Here is a 24,886-nt window from a genome sequence, read left to right as displayed (position 1 = left end):
TAATAAATGTAGACAGCAAACTATCCAAGTGCACGTTTTACACACACAGACGGCGAGAGAGCAAGAGAGAGAGAGAGAGAGAGAGAGAGAGAGAGAGAGAGAGAGAGAGAGAGAGAGAGAGAGAGAGAGAGAGAGAGAGAGAGAGAGAGAGAGAGAGAGAGAGAGAAGGTGGGAGAGAGACAAACACATCCATCCATCCATCCATCAGTACACACACACACACACACACACACACATCGTGGTCAGTCTGCAATTTGCGGGCGATTCGGTGCCTCAGGTTCGAGTCCCAGCAACGGCATAAGACAATTTGTGCGTTAATATCTGTGTAACAGTCAACCTCGACATGCATACAATATATACATCAATACATACTAGTCGGTGCCAGGTCTGCCCACTGTTTCATGCATGTAAGCGGAATCGACCGCGTAGATTGTAGGCACCATGCATGTGGTTGAGTTATAAACAGCATAATTTTTATGGATGTCTGGATAGCTCAGAACGCATCACGGTCAGTCTGCAATTTGCAGGCAATTCGGTGCCACAGGTTCGAATCCCAGCAACGGCATAGGAAAATTTGTGACACCCCCCCGCCCCCCCCCCCCCCCCCCCCCCCCCCCCCCCCCCCCCGCTGAAGCAAATGGTCCACTTTCAGAACTAAAACATACATATGGAGTTTCTGGTGGTGCAAAAACAAAATAGAAAAAGGGTCCACTTGGTTCATATTCGAACCCCCAAGGTGCAGATCACGCTACGCCCCTGCCACGTCGACACAGACAACTACTCAAACGTGTGTTTTTGGCTGTCAATATCTGGTTTATACCACGTCGACACAGACAACTACTCAAACGTGTGTTTTAGGCTCTCAATATCTGGTTTATACCACGTCGACACAGACAACTACTCAAACGTGTGTTTTAGGCTCTCAATATCTGGTTTATACCACGTCGACACAGACAACTACTCAAACGTGTGTTTTAGGCTCTCAGTATCTGGTTTATACCACGTCGACACAGACAACTACTCAAACGTGTGTTTTAGGCGCTCAGTATCTGGTTTATACCACGTCGACACAGACAACTACTCAAACGTGTGTTTTAGGCTCTCAGTATCTGGTTTATACCACGTCGACACAGACAACTACTCAAACGTGTGTTTTAGGCTCTCAGTATCTGGTTTATACCACGTCGACACAGACAACTACTCTGTTTTTGTTTTTGTTTTTTTAAAACTACTTACAGAAGGGTGCGCAGCATTTTGTTCGGAATTCAAAGCGGAAATAACGATATGGAGACCTGCGTATATTGGTAGAGGTTTGTTTACATTTTGGTTTAGTCTTTACTTTCAGTAATTTTGTTATGTTTGTGAAATTCTTTTTAAAGACAATAATTTAAATTCTTTATAATTTTGGTTTAATAAAAAATTCTTCACTAGAAAGCATTTTGCATAAGAAAACCACAATTTAGGCCCCTACATCGTCTGAAAAATAGAAAATATGAACGATTGATAATGATTTGATATCATCAATGACATCATCATGATATGACATGTTATCGTATTCGTAGCATATTTAAGATCGAAAATAAATTGCAGGCAATAGTCTTCATTAATTAGTCAAATGTTAATTATAACCCTGCCAGCTATGTTATTTTTTAATATTTTTTTTGCAATAATAATTTGTTTGAGCTATCTATTTCCCCAAAACTTACATTAATTAGCATAGTCCAAATCATGGCAAATGGACATAGAATGTGTGGTTGTTCTACATAGAACCTTGTTACATACTCTATATGTACACATTCCAGTCCAAGCTAGTGATGAGAACAGACATAGTCTCTCTCATGGGTTACCTCCCACCTTTCTTATGGAAACCTTATTGAGTATCGTGTTGCGTACACCTTGGTGTATGGCGAACCGATGCAACAGAAGAGGAGGTGGAGGAAGAGTATACATGCGCCATGAATGGCACAGGAGGGGGGTCAAGCCCGGTGGCTCAACCACCGGCGGTGGCCCCTTCTGCGACGCCACTCCCAGCCCGACTGGACAATTCAACGAAGCGGACAGAGCCTGCTCAGCCTGCCATCGTCGATCTGCCAGAGACACCAGGGGCAGTTCTAAACACAGCAATGTGTGAAGAGCCGCCACGGTACCCTCCACTCTCTCCGATCTTCACGATTCCAGCGACGTCACCGACACCACGGAAGGCCCTTGTTGAGTCGCAGGGCCGATCAGTCGCCGTTGCGAAGAGGAAGGCAACTGCTCAACAGAGCGAGCAACAAGACAAGCCACGCCCTCCTCTTAGTCAACCACCGCAACCCGACATGAGACAAGCCGAACAGTGGGCACTACAGATTGGCAAACTTCATCAGTGCCAGCAATGGCTTGTCAGGTGCAACAAAGAGGACGTCAGGCAGCTCTTCAGCATTCCAAAGCACAAAGTAATGCTAGATGGCGATTCACCAGCTTTGTGTGTTACTGTCCTACAGTCAGGCGTCTACCATCAGGGGCTGCAGCTATCCAACATGGACAACCCGACGATTCATCAGATTTTAAAAATAATTTCGGGGAAAGATTATGAAGCCATCACCAGGACAGTAGGAGCCTCTGTCTACCGGTAGTACATCCCCAACCTCGACATCACAAATTTGATAGTGACACCATAGACGGCAACCTTTCCTCCGGATTTAGGGCTTAGTTGGACTTTCAACTTTTTGGCTCCAGTTCTAAAACATGTTTATTTTTTTATATAAATAGTCCAACACACTTTATTTTGACAGCCCGTCTAAATTGTGCAAATCGCCTGAAAATGTTTTTGGCCACACACTCGAATTAAATTTTTTGGGACATGAAGATTATTCTCCATTTTTGGTTTTAGGTCTTTGGCCTTTTTCAAAATTTTATTGCAAATTCTGCCCACCTCCAACTTACCTCCCCCTCCTAACGGCCTTAACGAGGCCACTCACGTGGACATATAATCTGGACTTTATACTTTTAGAACTTCGTTCAAAATTTTATGTTGAAATTACTTCTTTTTAAAAAATATTATTAAATAATCCGATCCTCTCTTCTTTCTCTTATTTATTTTTGGACTGTCCTTCTAAAATCCTCAAAATTATATACATTTTCGACCAAGCAGTCAGTTCTTTTTATTTTTGGCTTGTAACTTTTTATTTTATTTTAATTCTATTAACTTTTTCACTAATTGCTATATTCATCTATCTATCTATCTATCTATCTATATGTAGCTGGTATTAAAAATGCTCTAAGATGCATTAAGCAACCAAAATAGAGCAACAACTAGACAGATAAACCAAAAATGTATAACCTACTGTACTCACTAAATCCCGATTGAAGTACTTGTGTCATTATTAACAAAATAAATCTTCCAACGACAACCGTCAAAAGTCCCCCGCCATTTTAAATATGCTACATCATCAGAGGGAAGCAACTCACCGTGCACGTTAAGAAAAGTATTGACATAATGTGCCCCGTGCACTAACATTAGCATACGCTCATTTTTCTAAAATTAACTGAATAATAATTATCAATAGAAAGTGCATTTAAAACAGAACTCGAACTTGATGCAATTCATGGCAAGACTTCCGATCGTTCCAATATTCAAAATATTCAGGCTTTGGGTTAGGGTTAGTGATAGTATTAACGTGCTGGAACATTTGGAAGGCTTTCCGCTTTTGGGAAGAGGCCATGGTCCAGGCTACTAACTGCTAGACATCACCCAACAACTTTAATTGAATATTTAAGCACAAAATTAAAGTTAAAATTAACAAATTAATGAAATTTATAATTTGTTTTTCAGATTTTTTATTAACGGATTTGGTAAATCAAAGCAATGGAACAGAGTATACTGACACCATCCGAGATGTTGCCTTCAAGAGAGGTGACCTCGACCTTTATGGCAACCTCTGAGATTTCCCAGGTAAGTGAGGTCAACTCGAGCATTGAAGATGACCAGTTCGTCGATCAGCAGCGGGCGTCCAGTCTACTGGCGGGATTCTCGAAACTGTACATCAACAAGGAATTCGTCGACATCACTATCTGTGTGGACAAACAAGAGTTTTCATGTCATAAGAACGTGCTCGCTGTATCCTGTCCCTACTTCATGGCGATGTTTTCAAACAACATGGCTGAGAGTCACCAGGAAAAGGTAACTCTGAAGGACATTGACTCCCAGACGATGTCACTAGTGTTGGACTACATTTACACTGGGCAGGTTTTACTGACAGAGGAGACAGTACAGAATCTCCTGTCAGCTTCCAATCTCTTCCAGCTTATTTCTCTCCGCAATGGGTGTGCCGATTTCATGATGAATCACGTAACCGTTAGTAACTGTGTTGGAGTCTTCTTCTTTGCAAAGGCTCACGAATGTGAGATTCTTGCGACTAAAGCCAAGGAGATTATTAACAGCAGGTTTCCGACGATTTGTGAACAGCAGGAGTTCCTCTCGCTTCCCGCTGATAAGCTCGTGGAGATTATCAGCGACGATGACATGACGGTGACGTCGGAGGAGACGGTTTACGAGGCGTCACTCGCATGGCTACAACATGACAAGGAAAACCGGATCCAGCATCTCGAGTTCGTCATGAGGTTTGTCCGGTTCGCCATCATCAACTCGTACTATTTCTGTGACAAGATAGACACGAATTTGACCTTACAATCGAACCCCGACCTAAGAAAAACTCTTGACTTGATACGGTATTATCACATTTTGAAGAATCGACACCAGGAGATGGACTTGAATCTGATGCCTCGTAGAGGGATGGTGTACATGCGCGGCGTCATGATCATAGCCAATCCTTATACGGAGGATACACTTAAAAAATACAACAGCATGGAGCTCTTGCTGCCCAAAAAGGGGGAGGTAATCAACATCTGCAAGTTGCCACAGAGTCTGTTCACCCCAGGTAATGACAATATATTTGGTTTTGTGGTAAAATTCTTCAATAATACGTTGATCAATAAATTAATGAGATTTGTGTTAAAAGACACGAACTTGATACGGATCAAGAGGCAGCTGCTGCTCAGAATACAGAGTCTGCTTTCAGATAATCGCTGCATTCAGCTTCACAGGCAGAGTTTGCAAAGTAAAGTATTATACACAGTTCTATAGATTTTAAAACAATACCTATGTTCTAGGACTGTTTGTTAATGTTTAGCTTTTGCTTGAAGATTAAAGCGAGAATAAGGCCACTGAGGCAGTTTGATTATCTGACCCAGTCGCCTCCGGTGAATGCTCTTCTGTCTGGGCTAAATTCCATCCTCAGATCACTTCTAAAGCAAATTTGATCAATTAGGGTAAAATAATATTGATTGACTGCTGACATAGCGTAATTTCTGTTTCCTTTTTCCCTTTCTCTCTATCTTTTTGTTTTAACTCTGTATAAATAATAATATGAAAAAAAAAGAATTAAAAAAATGATGACTATTATCCTAAATTAATTTTCATCCGTTTCAGGTTGTGCAATTACCGGGGATAACCAAATCTACCTGGCGGGTGGTGCGACAAGGAAGATCAACTACCGCGGCTCGATCACGGCGGACGGGATGTCCAACAACCTGTACGTGTTCGACCCGATCCATCGCACCTGGCAGCCCAAGGCCAAGATGCACATGTCACGGTCTGAGTTCTGTCTCACCATCGTTGATGGGTAATCAGAGTTTTGACTTGTATACCTTGTATATAGTTTGTTAAGATTACAGTTCTGTCTCACCGTCGTTGATGGGTAATCAGAGTTTTGACTTGTATACCTTGTATATAGTTTGTTAAGATTACAGTTCTGTCTCACTGTCGTCGATGGGTAATCAGAGTTTTGACTTGTATACCTTGTATATAGTTTGTTAAGATTACAGTTCTGTCTCGCCGTCGTCGATGAGTAATCAGAGTTTTGACTTGTATACCTTGTATATAGTTTGTTAAGATTACAGTTCTGTCTCGCCGTCGTTGATGGGTAATCAGAGTTTTGACTTGTATACCTTGTATATAGTTTGTTAAGATTACAGTTCTGTCTCGCCGTCGTCGATGAGTAATCAGAGTTTTGACTTGTATACCGTGTATATAGTTTGTTAAGATTACAGTTCTGTCTCGCCGTCATCGATGGGTAATCAGAGTTTTGACTTGTATATAGTTTGTTAAGATTACAGTTCTGTCTCGCCATCGTTGATGGGTAATCAGAGTTTTGACTTGTATACCTTGTATATAGTTTGTTAAGATTACAGTTCTGTCTCGCCGTCATCGATGGGTAATCAGAGTTTTGACTTGTATATAGTTTGTTAAGATTACAGTTCTGTCTCGCCATCGTTGATGGGTAATCAGAGTTTTGACTTGTATACCTTGTATATAGTTTGTTAAGATTACAGTTCTGTCTCACCGTCGTTGATGGGTAATCAGAGTTTTGACTTGTATACCTTGTATATAGTTTGTTAAGATTACAGTTCTGTCTCACTGTCGTCGATGGGTAATCAGAGTTTTGACTTGTATACCTTGTATATAGTTTGTTAAGATTACAGTTCTGTCTCGCCGTCGTCGATGAGTAATCAGAGTTTTGACTTGTATACCTTGTATATAGTTTGTTAAGATTACAGTTCTGTCTCACCGTCGTTGATGGGTAATCAGAGTTTTGACTTGTATACCTTGTATATAGTTTGTTAAGATTACAGTTCTGTCTCGCCGTCGTCGATGAGTAATCAGAGTTTTGACTTGTATACCGTGTATATAGTTTGTTAAGATTACAGTTCTGTCTCGCCGTCATCGATGGGTAATCAGAGTTTTGACTTGTATATAGTTTGTTAAGATTACAGTTCTGTCTCGCCGTCATCGATGGGTAATCAGAGTTTTGACTTGTATATAGTTTGTTAAGATTACAGTTCTGTCTCGCCATCGTTGATGGGTAATCAGAGTTTTGACTTGTATACCTTGTATATAGTTTGTTAAGATTACAGTTCTGTCTCGCCGTCGTCAATGTGTAATCAGAGTTTTGACTTGTATACCTTGTATATAGTTTGTTACGGTTACAGTTCTGTCTCGCCGTCGTCGATGGTAATCAGAGTTTTGACTTGTATACCTTGTATATAGTTTGTTAAGATTACAGTTCTGTCTCACCATCGTTGACGAGTAATCGGAGTTTTGACTTGTATACCTTGTATATAGTTTGTTAAGATTACAGTTCTGTCTCACCATCGTCAATGTGTAATCAGAGTTTTGACTTGTATACCTTGTATATAGTTTGTTAAGGTTACAGTTCTGTCTCGCCGTCGTCGATGGGTAATCAGAGTTTTGACTTGTATACCTTGTATATAGTTTGTTAAGATTACAGTTCTGTCTCACCGTCGTCTATGGTAATCAGAGTTTTGACTTGTATACCTTGTTTGTTAAGATTACAGTTCTGTCTCACCATCGTTGATGAGTAATCAGAGTTTTGACTTGTATACCTTGTATATAGTTTGTTAAGATTACAGTTCTGTCTCGCCGTCGTCGATGGGTAATCAGAGTTTTGACTTGTATACCTTGTATATAGTTTGTTAAGATTACAGTTCTGTCTCACCGTCGTCTATGGTAATCAGAGTTTTGACTTGTATACCTTGTTTGTTAAGATTACAGTTCTGTCTCACCATCGTTGATGGGTAATCCGAGTTTTGACTTGTATACCTTGTATATAGTTTGTTAAGATTACAGTTCTGTCTCGCCGTCGTCGATGAGTAATCGGAGTTTTGACTTGTATACCTTGTATATAGTTGGTTAAGGTTAAAGTTCTGTCTCGCCGTCGTCAATGTGTAATCAGAGTTTTGACTTGTATATAGTTTGTTAAGATTACAGTTCTGTCTCGCCATCGTTGATGGGTAATCAGAGTTTTGACTTGTATACCTTGTATATAGTTTGTTAAGATTACAGTTCTGTCTCGCCGTCGTCGATGAGTAATCGGAGTTTTGACTTGTATACCTTGTATATAGTTGGTTAAGGTTAAAGTTCTGTCTCACCGTCGTCGATGGTAATCAGAGTTTTGACTTTGCTCACGTTGCCAAGTTATTAACAGTAGTGAAAAGTAAAAAATTGCCATAATATTTTGAAGCTAATCCGATTTGAAAAGCAAAATCACACCACAGATGTGAAGACCCCGACTTGTTTAATGTCAAAGCTCACTTGGCACCTTGTCAGTCCCTGTTTTTACTTTGGCATTGTTAATTCTCGGTAACATTCATTTGAGTAGTGCCAAAAAATAATTATTAGTAGTTTCATTTTAACATAACGACACATTATCAACTACTTAATAATATAACATTTTTAATGAAACATACAATTGTAACTGAATGTATAATTCAGAATTTTTTCAAATGAATGTGGAACGTGGTGAAATGTAACGATAAATGTTTACTTCACCTATTTTTATAAAACGTCTCACCTTTCTTCTGGGAAGGGAGAAGTCATTTCTATATTTTCAATTCTAAATTAGGGCCTGATGGATGTCATTAATAGGCAGCTGCAAGCGATTTTTTCACAGCCTATTTAATAAATGTTTGACGGATATAGAATACATGCTTCCTGAGTCCAAATGGTGATGCTTTAAAATAGAAAGAAAGAAGTGTTTTATTTAACGACGCACTCAACACATTTTATTTACGGTTATATGGCGTCAGACATATGGTTAAGGACCACACAGATTTTGAGAGGAAACCCGCTGTCGCCACTACATGGGCTACTCTTCCGATTAGCAGCAAGGGATCTTTTATTTGCGCTTCCCACAGGCAGGATAGCACAAACCATGGCCTTTGTTGAACCAGTTATTGATCACTGGTCGGTGCAAGTGATTTACACCTACCCATTGAGCCTTGCGGAGCACTCACTCAGGGTTTGGAGTCGGTATTTGGATTAAAAATCCCATGCCTCGACTGGGATCCGAACCCAGTACCTACCAGCCTATAGACCGATGGCCTGCCACGACGCCACCGAGGCCGGTCTTTAAAATAGTTTATGCATGTTAATAACCTTGTGATATATATTTAAATTAAAAACTCATCCCTGATCAGTTGATATTACTGGTAATTAATTTGTGGTGTTAATGTTTATTCTAATACAACTGTCATAAGCCTCTTTCCCATTGGTTAATTTTCATGATAAATTGGACGATAGATGTATGCTGAGCAACCAGGATTTATCATGATGACAAAATTCTGAGAACTCCTCCGATATGCTGTCACTAAACCTCATGTGTGGTGTTTTCGTTAGTATATTAATTCTTCCATTATATTTAAACATCATTATAAATAATTGTCAAAAATTTTACTAACTTCAGATGAAAATGATGTTATTGTTCTTATTGTATTATTGTTTCGTGCTATTGCAATTTTTATCAATTCCTTAGCAGCAGTGAACACGCACCCTCCCCGAGTACGGTCCAGTCTCTGGTCGATCGCAGCAGTCAGTTCAATCATGTGTCATATTACCTGCTATTCTAGTCTGTGTTCCCAAGATGGCACAAGCAGGTTCAGCAGAAATAACTGTATCAGTGCTATCACAATCTGAAGTACACCTTTTGTTTAGGACAATAAAACTGATAAAGAAGACAAGATGAAAATGACTATCGATTTTGTAAATGCAATTTTAAACAACATTAACTGCTTTAAAATATTTTAAAAGTTTGAAAAAACATGAAAATAATACTTACCATTTCGTAAATGAATATTATTTTATGTATTTATGAAAAAAAAAGGTGAAAATATGTTAGTAAAAGTTATAAATTAGTAGACCTACCCCATCAATGTGGTTCTTATCCAAAATGAATACATGTGAAGTGCTCAAAATAATTCTATATGAGGATGAAACACCGCTTCACAAATGTAGTCCAATCATATGCATACTTTTTGCAACAAAAATTAACAACAAACGAAAATATATTTTCAATGTATCCTGTATTACAATAAATCATGTTCAAAATACAAAACACAATACTACTAAATTTGCCTTTGTTTCGCTCCTAAGTCATTAGCGTCATGTCAAAGGAAAGAAAACGATATTACATCATACTTTTACTTACTACAAATATTTTCATTGAATATCGTAAGTAACTTTAGTAAGGAGATTAGATAATTAGGCTTTTAAAATTTGTGGGATTTCTTTGATAAAAACAATAAAATTTCTTTCAGATAATTCTAATAGGTGTAGTATTAACGAAACACAGTAATATTTATCCCCTAAACATAAATCAATGAAATTGCGTCATTCTTAGTCTTTGGTATAACCTTGTTTAAGTCACATGACAGTCACAGCAGACGGTAAGAGTCGCCTATATAATGTTATTTCCACTTGTTATTTTTATTCTGAATGGTATCACTGGTTGTGTTGTGTTTTCTAGGTACATGTTTGCGGTAGGTGGACACGATGGCAGTGAAATCCTCACAAGTGTCGAGCGGTACTGCCCACACACGGACTGTTGGATGCTGGTGAACCCGCTACCACAGCCACTGCGATTCATGACCGCACTCAGCTTCTGCGGCAAGCTGTACGTCTTCGGAGGCGAGAATCCAACGCAGATCAGTCAAAACGCTTACAGGTCAGTTACGGGGTGTGTGTGTGGGGTGTGTGTGGGGTGTGTGTGTGTGGGGGGTTGACTGTAAAATATAACGCACCTCAACATGAAAGAATGCCTGATCTGAATGATTAATTGTTCCTAACTTGGATTGTAGCATTGTTCCTCAATAAGACTATATATTTCATTTCTTTTATTTACAAAATCTGTCTAGTAATATTGTGGATGATGTAACTACATGCATTACCCTCAAAACTCTAAGTTAGATTAAAAGGAAAGCTATGAGCCTAGGTGGTATAGGTTCTAAGGTATTGGTATCAATAGGTTTTGGCATGGTGGACATCTTGGAAATCCGTGATGGCGACCATGACATATTTTGGATAAGTGGTCCCTTTTAAAAGTTGAAATCTAAGGCAATGGTAAACTATTTTCAAAGTGTTACTGGTAGTGTGTAAGGATCTGTTGACTGCCTGCAAAATAATTATGGGTTTTTCACACTTTTATGTTAGTTTTGGTAAATATGACTTTCTGTCGTTTGTTGTCAAGGAACATTTTTTCAAAGCAATTTGTTTTTTGTCAAATTTGATGTATATCTCATTGAGTGAAGTTTGCAATCGTATCTCATGAGTCACGCTTGCCGGCGAGTGAGATATGATTGCAAACTTCACGAGATGAGATATAAATCATATTTGACACAAAACATGAAATTTTCTATTTATTATGTAACTTTTGCCAATTTACCTTTATTTTTAAAATGCCAGCAGCAAAATAGTTCTGGCTTTCTTACAGTGAAGATAACATTTTCTACAGTGACGATAACTCATTTTAGAGTGAAATAGTGCTATTTTAACTTTAAAATGTGTTATTGTTACTAAGTGACTGATAACACATTTATTTCACTGATATTTTAAGATATTTCACTAAATCTTATATAATAAATTTTATTATCCTTACCTCAAAATATTGTACAAGAATTTGTCCTCACCTCAATATGTTTATGGGTTGATATCCACCAAGAAGCTACTCCTTACAAAAGTCTATGATATTAATTTATTAACTACAGACATAGGGCTATTCAAAACACACCATGAGAATTTGCCCGACCAGGTGATACCAGTTTCCACTCTGGCCCAGACTATAGGAGGGATTTTTCATTTTTGATGTTTTTTCTGTTACATTTATTTGTATAGTCTGTTTCAACTTGTCTGTAACTAGTTTGTGTGTGGATATTACATTGTCAGGATGATCGTTTGTGTGTGGATATTACATTGTCAGGATGATCGTTTGTGTGTGGATATTACATTGTCAGGATGATCGTTTGTGTGTGGATATTACATTGTCAGGATGATAGTTTGTGTGTGGATATTACATTGTCAGGATGATCGTTTGTGTGTGGATATTACATTGTCAGGATGATAATTTTTTGCCGATAAAAGACAATATTTTGATGTATATTATGCCTGTTATTTGTGTATCAGGTTATAATGTTAAGTAGTTTTCACTTTTTTCTTCCACATATATATAATCCAGGTTAGGGTTAAGTAAAGTCATATGTAAGAAACAAAAACATGGTGGGGTATAATTATTGAACAGTGATTTAGTATTTCTTTTTCTTGATAATAGTAATAATTATTATTATTTGTGTATTTAATTTTTTTTAGATATGATCCTGCTAATGATACCTGGACAGAGTTACCTCCCATGAACACACCTCGAGTTTTAGCAGGAAGTGTGGTTTACAAAGAAAACATCTATGTCATTGGTAAGACCACACAAGTGGAACATTAACTTGTGTTAAAATGTCCAAAATCAATTAAATCTTTCTTGGCCTAACATAATATAACAAAATTAATTTCTCAGTTAAATTAAAGGTCTTTTATTATGAAGTAAAACATTTGTTTTGTTTAACGACACCACTAGAGCACATTGATTTATTAATCATCAGCTATTGAATGTCAAGTATCTTGTGATTCTGACATAACATGTTCTTTGAAATAAGTGCACGGAGTGGGTTTGATCCTAGCACCTGAGGTAGGCATCACCTTCTGAGTGTCATCCCTCCCCTTTTATAATAGATAGTGTACACATATCGACATCCCTCCCCTTTTTAATACATAGTGTACACATATCGACATCCCTCCCCTTTTTAATACATAGTGTACACATATCGACATCCCTCCCCTTTTTAATACATAGTGTACACATATCGACATCCCTAGATAGTGTACACATATCGACATCCCTCCCCTTTTTAATACATAGTGTACACATATCGACATCCCTCCCCTTTTTAATACATAGTGTACACATATCGACATCCCTCCCCTTTTTAATACATAGTGTACACATATCGACATCCCTCCCCTTTTTAATACATAGTGTACACATATCGACATCCCTCCCCTTTTATAATACATTGTGTACACATCAAGGTCCCTCCCCTTTTATAATAGTGTACACATATCGACATCCCTCCCCTTTTATAATAGTGTACACATATCGAGATCCCTCCCCTTTTATAATAGTGTACACATATCGAGATCTCTCCTCTTTTATAATACATTGTGTACACATATCGAGATCCCTCCCCTTTTATAATAGTGTACACATATCGAGATCTCTCCTCTTTTATAATACATTGTGTACACATATCGAGATCCCTCCCCTTTTATAATAGTGTACACATATCGAGATCTCTCCTCTTTTATAATGCATAATGTACACATATCTACATCCCTCCCCTTTTATAATACATAGTATACACATATCGAGGTCCCTCCCTTTTTATAATAGTGTACATATATCGACATCCCTCCCCTTTTATAATACATAGTGTACACATATCGACATCCCTCCCCTTTTATAATACATAGTGTACACATATTGAGGGTTTTCAACTAGAAATTGGTTACAAAGCAAATTAATTTGAAAATGTAAATAAAATTGCATTCTTATTGATTTTTCTGAACTTTTTTAAACATAGCCTACATTGGTTTTATGATTTCAAAGTGTTGAGATAACTGTCAAAATCACTAGCTTGGTTGTGTGCCTTAATATAAAACATTTACTAACGACAAGTTAAGCACTTATTTAGAGTCCCATGTCGGATGGGATTTGAAAAATTAACGCAATTTAAGCATATGTATGCTTTTTAGGCCCTTCAGTGACACAATGCACCACTGTTAAATTAATTTTCACAACGGACATAATTTTAGATATATTTACACATTAAATTTGGAATTTTCAATGCTACATGCTCTTGGGAAGGGCCATATGTGCGGCACTTCAGAATGCATGGATACATTCTTAACGGAGGTACAGTGTGTTTCAGAATGCATGGATACATTCTTAACGGAGGTACAGTGTGTTTCAGAATGCATGGATACATTCTTAACGGAGGTACAATGTGTTTCTGAAATTGGATGGGCATGTCAATCTCTTTGCAGGAATCACTTTTCGCACATAGCTTTAGCTCTATAGAGTTGTCTCCCTTGTTCTGCTAGAAAAAATGAAGAAGTAGAAAACTTTTACATTGTATTCTTTTTAATTTTTAGAAATAAATTAACAGTCTGTAAAGCACTTGGCTAAGATGCAAATGAAAGCCCTCCAACCATCCCCCCCCCCCCCACAGACCCCCACCCCCGTGGAGCCATTCTCTGACAGTTTTTTTTTTTTTTTACAGTGCTAAACAGCGCCCCACGATTTGACATCAAATATCCAATTATTAATTAACCAATGTGCTCTTTTTGTGTCGTTAAAGAAAACAAACTTTCACATTTTTTATACACAGCTTTGTATATTATTCACATGCATGTAACCACTTCCTTAATTGGATATAAACAAAAAATAACTGAAATGAATCTAAAATGAATGAATGAATTGTAACCACTAATGGGAAGACTGATGATGTTCGATGGGGACTAGTAACTTTTATTGACTTCTAGTTGTCCAGGACTAGTAACTTTTCTTGACTACTGGTCGTCCAGGACTAGTAACTTTTCTTGCCTACTGGTCATCCAGGACTAGTAACTTTTCTTGCCTACTGTTCATCCAGGACTAGTAACTTTTCTTGCCTATTGGTCGTCCAGGACTAGTAACTTTTCTTGACTACTGGTCGTCCAGGACTAGTAACTTTTCTTGACTACTAGTCCAGGACTAGTAACTTTTCTTGACAACTGGTCGTCCAGGACTAGTAAATTTTCTTGCCTACTGGTCGTCCAGGACTAGTAAATTTTCTTGACTACCGGTCGTCCAGGACTAGTAACTTTTCTTGACTACTGGTCGTCCAGGACTAGTAACTTTTCTTGACTAATGGTCGTCCAGGACTAGTAACTTTTCTTGCCTACTGGTCGTCCAGGACTAGTAACTTTTCTTGCCTACTGGTCATCCAGGACTAGTAACTTTTCTTGCCTACTGTTCATCCAGGACTAGTAACTTTTCTTGCCTATTGGTCGTCCAGGACTAGTAACTTTTCTTGACTACTGGTCGTCCAGGACTAGTAACTTTTCTTGACTACTAGTCCAGGACTAGTAACTTTTCTTGACAACTGGTCGTCCAGGACTAGTAAATTTTCTTGCCTACTGGTCGTCCAGGACTAGTAAATTTTCTTGACTACCGGTCGTCCAGGACTAGTAACTTTTCTTGACTACTGGTCGTCCAGGACTAGTAACTTTTCTTGACTAATGGTCGTCCAGGACTAGTAACTTTTCTTGCCTACTGGTCGTCCAGGACTAGTAACTTTTCTTGCCTACTGGTCGTCCAGGACTAGTAACTTTTCTTGCCTATTGGTCGTCCAGGACTAGTAACTTTTCTTGACTACTAGTCCAGGACTAGTAACTTTTCTTGACAACTGGTCATCCAGGACTAGTAAATTTTCTTGCCTACTGGTCGTCCAGGACTAGTAACTTTTCTTGACTACTGGTCGTCCAGGACTAGTAACTTTTCTTGACTAATGGTCGTCCAGGACTAGTAACTTTTCTTGCCTACTGGTCATCCAGGACTAGTAACTTTTCTTGCCTACTGGTCGTCCAGGACTAGTAACTTTTCTTGCCTATTGGTCGTCCAGGACTAGTAACTTTTCTTGACTACTGGTTGTCCAGGACTAGTAACTTTTCTTGACTACTAGTCCAGGACTAGTAACTTTTCTTGACTACTGGTCGTCCAGGACTAGTAACTTTTCTTGCCTACTGGTCGTCCAGGACTAGTAACTTTTCTTGCCTACTGGTCGTCCAGGACTAGTAACTTTTCTTGCCTACTGGTCGTCAAGGACTAGTAACTTTTCTTGACTAATGGTCGTCCAGGACTAGTAACTTTTCTTGCCTACTGGTCGTCCAGGACTAGTAACTTTTCTTGCCAATTGGTTGTCCAGGACTAGTAACCTTTCTTGACTACTGGTCGTCCAGGACTAGTAACTTTTCTTGACTACTGGTCGTCCAGGACTAGTAACTTTTCTTCACTACTAGTCCAGGACTAGTAACGTTTCTTGACTACTGGTCGTCCAGGACTAGTAACTTTTCTTGACTACTGGTCGTCCAGGACTAGTAACTTTTATTGACTACTAGTCGTCCAGGACTACCGTATATTGCCGTGTATTAGCCGACTCCTTGGATAAGCCGACCTCTTAGTTTGACCCAAAATATCTAGTACGAAATCATCCGCCTTGTGTATAAGCTGAAGTCATCATTTGTCCAGCTGTATGTTGTATCGATTTTAATAATACTGTCAACAAATAGACTTGTGCTTTTCTTGTTCATTATATTTGTTTTCCCTTTAATTATTACAAACACGGTAATCGCGATCGCAATCAATGCGGCAATGCTAACATCTACCATGCCGTGAAAAATAATTTAGAACTGATAAAGCATAACAGAAAAACAAATAATTCAAGCTGTAACAACATATCACTGCACACAAGTAACTAATTTATTCACTGGACAGCAAAAAGTAAAATCATTGAGGCATGTTTAATCCCCCACCACACACACTGAAACAAAAGATCATGCGGTCCGTCATGTGTCATGTCATGTCATAGGGTTTTACATGCACATTCAGAGCAAGCTGTTGTAGCACACGCCTGTCATACGCCACGCCTTGGCCGGCTCTTCCGTCCATGACAGGAAAGGTGGGGGGAGGGGAAGGAAGGACCGCCTGCACTGGCAGGTGCAAGGGAGCACCAGCAGCCCGATTGAATCGGTAGCAGGTGGGTGGGGGTGGTGGTGGTGCTATGGAATTTGAATGGAGCCGTTAATGCCAAAGAGAAAGTGGTGCGCAATTTTGTTGAGGAAATTTTAGCGCAATTTTGAACGGTCGGTCGAAAGGTAAATGGCCGAGCTAATATAGGTTTTGATATTAGTGAATCGAGAGTAGCTCGTTAATTTTAGACCTTTACGATGCTGTGGTGTCGTCCTAGGTTGCCCATGCGGTCCGTGACTGCAGTTCACCGTATATGGTATGGTCATGTGACAATAGTGGGAGTAATTATCGTCCTGAAATTCATGTTATGTTTTTTCAGTCAGTAATGTTAATAATGAGCTTAATTTACTTTACAGTTTAATGCACCCTCCCAACAAAACAATAATATTAGAAATATAATACTTGTTTGAAGAAAAAACACCGTTTTCTATCTTAAATTTGCTGTATGAAAGACTGGTCCCAGCACAGGTCAAACAAAGATGGCGGACAGTTGGAAAGAATAAGTTTTTACCATTGAAATGACAATAAAACAAGTAATTTTTTATTATTATTATTCAAACTTATAATGCATTCAAGAAAAAAAACCTGCATAATATTGCATGATGGGGTGTTTTATTTATACTGTGCACAAATTATTGTTACATAATCTGTGAAAGGCTAAGGGTCTGATCAAAATTTATAAATCACGGTCGGGAGTATTTTCGATCGGAATTTTATGATCCAATTTGTTGCCTCCATGTATAAGCCGACTCTCTACTTTTGGAAAGTATTTCTATGCTTCAAAAGTCGGCTAATACACGGCAATATACGGTAGTAACGTTTATTGACTACTAGTTGTCCAGGATTAGTAACTTTTCTTGACTACTAGTTGTCCAGGCCCATATGCGTTGGGCTCCCATTTTTGTAAGGGGAGGGAGGGGGGGGGGTGTGCAGGCTCGCTTTTGCCAGAATTAAATGAAAATGACCGAATCTGCATAACAATATTATTTCATAGTAGCACTACTACTGAATAGCTATATAGGGTTGCAAACGAATCACTACATATTTTTACATGTATTACAACTAATTTGTTATGGAAATACATGGTAAAAAGGTATCAGGTTGGCACATTTTACCCAAATATCTATCATTTTTGCCTAAATTTGAGGTTTTGCTCCAGCATTAGTGGGGCAATTCCCCGTCCCCCTGTCTCCTATGCTTATGTCCAGGCCAATGGAAATGTGTTTATTATTGGCTAAAGATTTGTTTACCGATGTTTCAGGTGGAAACTCTAAAATCAGTGACAAGTGGACAAAGGAATACTTGCCGGAGCATTGCGTGAGTTCCGTGGAGATATTTGACCCAGTGGCGGAGTCGTGGAGTGCAGGACCAGAACTGCCCAACCCGCTGTGTGGAACAGGTGACCTTTTTACTGACAGCTTGTGTGGGGCTGTGGGTTCAATTCCTGTTAAAGAATCTGTTGGGATAGCTATTAATAACCTTTGAAAATAATTAATTTGAGCAAATAATTAAATTAATTGTGTATGTTAATGAGTGGCAGAACTTAATGCAAATGTTTTATTTAGTGACGCACTAAACACATTTTATTTACGGTTCTATGGCGTTGGACATATGGTTAAGGACCACACAGATATTGAGAGCGGAAACCCGCTGTTGCCACTTCATGGGCTAATCATTTCGATTGGCAGCAAGGGATCTTTTATATGCACCATCCCATAGACAGGATAGCACATACCACGGTCTTGATGTACCAGTCATGTTGCACTGGCTGGAGCGAGAAATAGCCCAATGGGCCCACTGACGAGGATCGATCCCAAACTGACCATGCATCAAGATTCAGCCCGTGAAAATGAACACTTAGTCTACAAACCTGTAACACATTTGGATAAAGTTACAATAGAGTGAAACAAGAGTGTGTGCCACTGAAAGAGGACAATACCCTTAAAATAGACCAGAGCTCATCTCTATAACCATTACTTCTCAGAGGTACATGCAATTAAAAAAAAACCAAATGCATTTCGTGATATTAGAAACCCCAGGATGACTAGAAACATTTCGAATGTACAGAAATGGATGATCGAACAAATTAAATCTAAATAATTCAGTAAGGCTCTAACAATGAAAAATATGCCATAGTGCTTAAAAACTAAAGGGTCTGTTACTGTAAGGCGTTATAAAACGTACAACTTTCAGCTACATGTTCCACCTGTGTTCATTTCCAGGTGTGGTTAAATACGGTAACACGATCCTTGTGGTGGGTGGGGAGGACGACAAGAGCTGGATGGCCGGTCTGTGCTGGCTGCACGAGGACAAGGACAAGATGACCTGGATTGAAGGTTACGAACTCCCCACAGTGATGAGCACGTTCGGGTGTGTTGTGGCCAATATACCACACGAGGTGCTGGATCAGCAGTGAGGGGGGAGTAGGGTGCTGGGAGGGGGATATATTTATTAGTGTTGTCACCAATATACCACACGAGGTGCTGAATCAGCAGTGAGGGGGGAGTAGGGTGCTGGGAGGGGGATATATTTATTAGTGTTGTCACCAATATACCACACGAGGTGCTGGATCAGCAGTGAGGGGGGAGTAGGATGATGGGAGGGGGATATATTAGTATTGTTGCCAATATACCACACAGGTGCTGGATCAGCAGTGGGGGGGGGGAGTAGGGTGCTGGGGTACGAGGGGATATATATATTAGTGTTGTCGCCAATATACCACACGAGGTGCTAGATCAGCAGTGGGGGGGGGGAGTAGGGTGCTGGGGGACGAGAGGGGATATATATATTAGTGTTGTCGCCAATATACCACACGAGGTGCTAGATCAGCAGTGGGGGGGGAGTAGGGTGCTGGGAGGGGGATATATTTATTAGTGTTGTCGCCAATATACCACACGAGGTGCTAGATCAGCAGTGGGGGGGAGTAGGGTGCTGGGGGACGAGGGGGGATATTAATATTAGTGTTGTCGCCAATATACTACACGAGGTGCTAGATCAGCAGTGGGGGGGGGAGTAGGGTGCTGGGGGACGAGAGGGGATATATATATTAGTGTTGTCGCCAATATACCACACGAGGTGCTAGATCAGCAGTGGGGGGGGAGTAGGGTGCTGGGAGGAGGGGGGATATATATATTAGTGTTGTCGCCAATATACCACACGAGGTGCTAGATCAGCAGTGGGGGGGGAGTAGGGTGCTGGGGGACGAGGGGGGATATATATATTAGTGTTGTCGCCAATATACCACAAGAGGTGCTGGATCAGCAGTAGGGGGGAGTAGGGTGCTGGGGGACGAGGGGGGATATATATATTATTGTTGTCGCCAATATACCACACGAGGTGCTAGATCAGCAGTGGGGGGGAGAGTAGGGTGCTGGGGGACGAGGGGATATTAATATTAGTGTTGTCGCCAATATACCACATGAGGTGCTAGATCAGCAGTAGGGTGGGGGGGGGGGGAGTAGGGTGCTGGGGGACGAGAGGGGATATATATATTAGTGTTGTCGCCAATATACCACACGAGGTGCTAGATCAGCAGTGGGGGGGGAGTAGGGTGCTGGGGGACGAGAGGGGATATATATATTAGTGTTGTCGCCAATATACCACACGAGGTGCTGGATCAGCAGTGGTGGGGGGGAGTAGGGTGCTGGGGGACGAGTAGGGTGCTGGGGCACGATGGGGATATATATATTAGTGTTGTCGCCAGTATACCACACGAGGTGCTGGATCAGCAGTGAGGGGTGAGTAGGGTGCTGGGAGGGGGATATATATATTAGTGTTGTCGCCAATATACCACACAAGGTGCTGGATCAGCAGTGGGGGGGGGGAGTAGGGTGCTGGGAGGGGGATATATATATTAGTGTTGTCGCCAATATACCACACGAGGTGCTGGATCAGCAGTGAGGGGGAGTAGTGTGCTGGGAGGGGGATATATTAGTGTTGTCGCCAATATACCACACGAGGTGCTGGATCAGCAGTGAGGGGGGAGTAGGGTGCTGGGAGGGGGATATATTTATTAGTGCTGTCGCCAATATACCGCACGAGGTGCTGGATCAGCAGTGAATTCAGCAATTGATGTGGATGGCTCTCATTTTGTACTGTATCTCCAGTAAAAGATGTGGAGAGTTCATTGTGTTACATTAATCATCCAGCAACTGATGTGAACAGCCAATCTTGTTACATGTACATTATACATCCAGCAAATGATATGAACAGCCCAGCACGTTATACTGTACATCCAGCAAGTGATGTGAACAGCCCAGCACGTTATACTGTACATCCAGCAAGTGATGTGAACAGCCCAGCACGTTATACTGTACATCCAGCAAGTGATGTGAACAGCCCAGCACGTTATACTGTACATCCAGCAAGTGATGTGAACAGCCCAGCACGTTATACTGTACATCCAGAAAGTGATGTGAACAGCCCAGCACGTTATACTGTACATCCAGCAAGTGATGTGAACAGCCCAGCACGTTATACTGTACATCCAGCAAGTGATGTGAACAGCCCAGCACGTTATACTGTACATCCAGCAAGTGATGTGAACAGCCCAGCACGTTATACTGTACATCCAGCAAGTGATGTGAACAGCCCAGCTTGTTATACTGTACATCCAGCAAATGATGTGAACAGCCCAGCTTGTTATACTGTACATCCAGCAAATGATGTGAACAGCCAGCTTGTTATACTGTACATCCAGCAAATGATGTGAACAGCCCAGCTTGTTATACTGTACATCCAGCAAATAATGTGAACATCCAGCAAATAATGTGAACAGCCCAGCATGTTATAAGTTCAACACATAATATGAACAGCCCAGCATGTTATACTGTACATCCAGCAAATGATGTAAACAACCCAGTATGTTGTACTGTACACCCACCAAATAATGTGAACAGCCCAGCATGTTATACTGTACATCCAGCAAATTATGTGAACAGCCCAGCATGTTATACTGTACATCCAGCAAATGATGTGAACAGCCCAGCATGTTATACTGTACATCCAGCAAATGATGTGAACAGCCCTGTATGTTATACTGTACATCCAGCAAATGATGTGAACAGCCCAGCATGTTATACTGTACATCCAGCAAATGATGTGAACAGCCCAGCATGTTATACTGTACATCCAGCAAATAATGTGATGAAATATGTTTATAGTTATGTGATGAAGCAACTTACTCAACACATGATTGTTCACTGTGATATGACACTGGTGTTTTCATACACCTTGATACAGTATTAATGATACAAATTAAATATCTGTTTAAAACCACAAATTGGTCTTTAATGTTTTGTCATTATCCTGTAATAAAGATGCATTGAAATATACTCAACAAACTTAGGGTCTGTAGACCTTTTAGTCAAATTTGGCTAATCTTGTATTACATTAGCACGTTTTGATCATAGATAATTGTAAAACGTGTGACCAGTGATTCAAGCTTTGTATAACCCAAAAATATATTTTATACCAAATATGTAAAGAACTAATTTGGAAATACAGTTAAATCCCGTTGGCTCGAACCCCGTCAGTGCTTGTGTTCGACCCATCGGGTAGTTCGACCGAACCATTCGGTCAACATCGGACATTTCCGTAACATCAGTTAGAAAGTTGAATTAGATACAAATTGTGTAATACATGTAAATGCACTGAAATCAAATAAATAAATGGCAAATTCTTAATCTGTATTTACATGAATTTATTACTGAACCCCAATTTGAATATTTCAACAATAAAAGACGCAGCACTGTCCACTTTTCAGAAATGTAGTCGTTTTCAAAGTAACGCTTTATGCTGAGGCCCGTTTGTGCACTAATTGTTTGATTGGTATCACGGTTCGTTTAACAGTTGCAGTAACACTAGCTGTACTTGAAAGATCATTACCGATAGTCATTAATAAACAACATGACAAGTGTGGTGACAAAAGGATTGCATAGCTAGTGTTGCGATTCCCTGATTCATCTATGTCTGCGTCTTTAAATAAAACATTTCTTTCTTTCTTTCTATAGTTCGTTCCGCCTAAATAATTATTAATCCGAAGGTTATAATAACCAACTGAGCAAGCGCAGTAATTGTTAGTCCTGTTTGGCGGTTTGCCATAAGGCCAAATAAAAAAAAGAGTTGGTGATCGTCCCCGCCCGTACCTGAAAAATGCGCCCGCCCCTGAATTATTTTATTTTTCAGTTTGTTAAAAACTGTTAAAAATGCGTCGAGATAGCAGCAATTCAACTTTTGTAAGCACCGTAACGGGTTAAACCATCACCAGGTCCATCTGGCGGCCAGTGAAGGAACTACAACATCCAGGCTCATGCGCTGTTGACTGCTACTCCTGGTCTCCAGGGTTTTATAAAGTTTTTCACAGAAAAAAACACAACCTCCCCCCTGATTTGTGTGATCAAAAGGATGATCACCAACTCTTTTTTATTTTATTTGGCCTAATTGATATCTGATGGATCACCAGTTCGAGGGAAATATAGCTATTAATATTGATGGGACCGACAATTTAGTTCGAGCGAAGGCTTATAGTCGACCCTGGACGTGTTCGACCCTTCAGCCGTTAATATACGGGTTTACCGAACAAAAATCTCGGGACTTCGTTTTTGGTTCGAGCGTTGCGGTGTGATCGACCCTTCTGAGGTCGAGCCAACGAGATTCTACTGTATATACTGGCCATTAATGAATTTGGTTAAGTATGTATATCGAGTTTGGTGTTGAGCTACAAGTGTGTTTGTTTTGTTTAACGACATCACTAGAACACATTGATTAATTAATCATCGGCTACTGGATGTCAAACATTTGGTAATTCTGACACGTAGTCAGAGGAAACCTGCTACATTTTTCTTAATGCAGCAAGGGATCTTTTATATGCACTTTCTGACAGACAGGAATGAGAAAACCCCCAATGGTCTTTGAGACTGTTAGGTGCTGGGTTCACATCCAGGTACTGACTCCAACACTGATAGATAGTTCACAGCTCCATATAGGCGTATGGGCTCCCATGTTTGTAGGGTGGCCTGCCCCTTGTGCTCCCATCTCGTACACTTATGTAAGCTCCATCAGGTATACAGGCGTTTTGGGGTTACACCCCCTGCAAAGTTTATTTCTTTTTGACTGCCCATTGCCCCTCCCCATTGCTCCTCTCCATTGCCCCTCTCCATTGCCCCTCCCTGTCGCAGACAATCAAATCGCATTAGAGAACACTCGTCAAAAGTTCTGTTCCTTCGCGTTTTTGTTTTGTTTTCATACATGTCAAAACGATTCGAGTTCAAACATCCATGTAAGGTAATATTGCCCAAAATGTGGTAAGTAATTGTTTTATTACATAATAATATCTGTGCATTTTGTACATTAATATTTTCTATATTTCATTGAAAATATGTACGCTTATAATTTACTGCAAATTTAAGTTATTAATAGACTGGTTTTGTGTTAAGTCACATAATTTGTATGTCTTCACACAAAATGTATTTAAAGTTTTTAAAAATGTATTTAATGACACCACTAGAGCACATTAATTTTTAACCATCAGCTATTGGATATTGATCATTTGGTAATTCTAACATTATAGTTTTAGAGAGGAAACCCGCTATATTATTTCATTAGTAGCAAGGGATCTTTGATATGCACCATCCCACAAACAGGATAACACATGCCACCGCCATAGATATACCAGTTGTAGGGCACCAGAAATAGCTCAATGGGCCCACTGACGGGGATCGATCCTAGACCAACCTTGCATCTAGCTACATCCCGTGTCTTCTCCTCACCCCATGATACAATTCGAGTACTACAAAAATGATAAGGTTTGAATGTTGTATGGTGCTCACACTTGTCTGTCACTAATGATGGGTGATATGTAGTTGTAGAGTACTCACACTTGTCTGTCACTAATGATGGATGGTATGTAGGTGTAGAGTGCTCACACTTGTCTCTCACTAATGATGGATGGTGTGTAGTTGTATAGTGCTAACACTTGTCTGTCACTAATGATGGATGGTATGTAGTTGTAGGGTACTCACACTTGTCTGTCACTAATGATGGATGGTATGTAGTTGTAGGGTGGTATGTAGTTGTAGGGTACTCACACTTGTCTGTCACTAATGATGGATGGTATGTAGTTGTAGGGTACTCACACTTGTCTGTCACTAATGATGGAT

General features: G+C 40.0%; 1 protein-coding gene across 1 annotated transcript; it reads left to right on the top strand.

Annotated features, from left to right (window-relative positions):
* The first annotated feature begins 1,256 nt into the window (after nucleotides 1-1,256).
* LOC121384963 (kelch-like protein 40a) lies at nucleotides 1,257-19,328 on the top strand. The gene is made up of 7 exons (XM_041515498.1): nucleotides 1,257-1,310; nucleotides 3,815-4,919; nucleotides 5,471-5,663; nucleotides 10,362-10,559; nucleotides 12,197-12,297; nucleotides 17,989-18,126; nucleotides 18,950-19,328. Exons 2-7 carry the CDS (start codon nucleotides 3,848-3,850, stop codon nucleotides 19,141-19,143), a joined length of 1,896 nt encoding a protein of 631 aa, XP_041371432.1. The 5' UTR covers nucleotides 1,257-1,310; nucleotides 3,815-3,847; the 3' UTR covers nucleotides 19,144-19,328.
* The last annotated feature ends 5,558 nt before the right edge of the window (nucleotides 19,329-24,886 follow it).

This window comes from Gigantopelta aegis, chromosome 1 (assembly GCF_016097555.1).
Source record: "Gigantopelta aegis isolate Gae_Host chromosome 1, Gae_host_genome, whole genome shotgun sequence".
NCBI lineage: Eukaryota > Metazoa > Mollusca > Gastropoda > Neomphalida > Peltospiridae > Gigantopelta > Gigantopelta aegis.
This window is presented reverse-complemented; position numbering and strand designations above follow the sequence as displayed.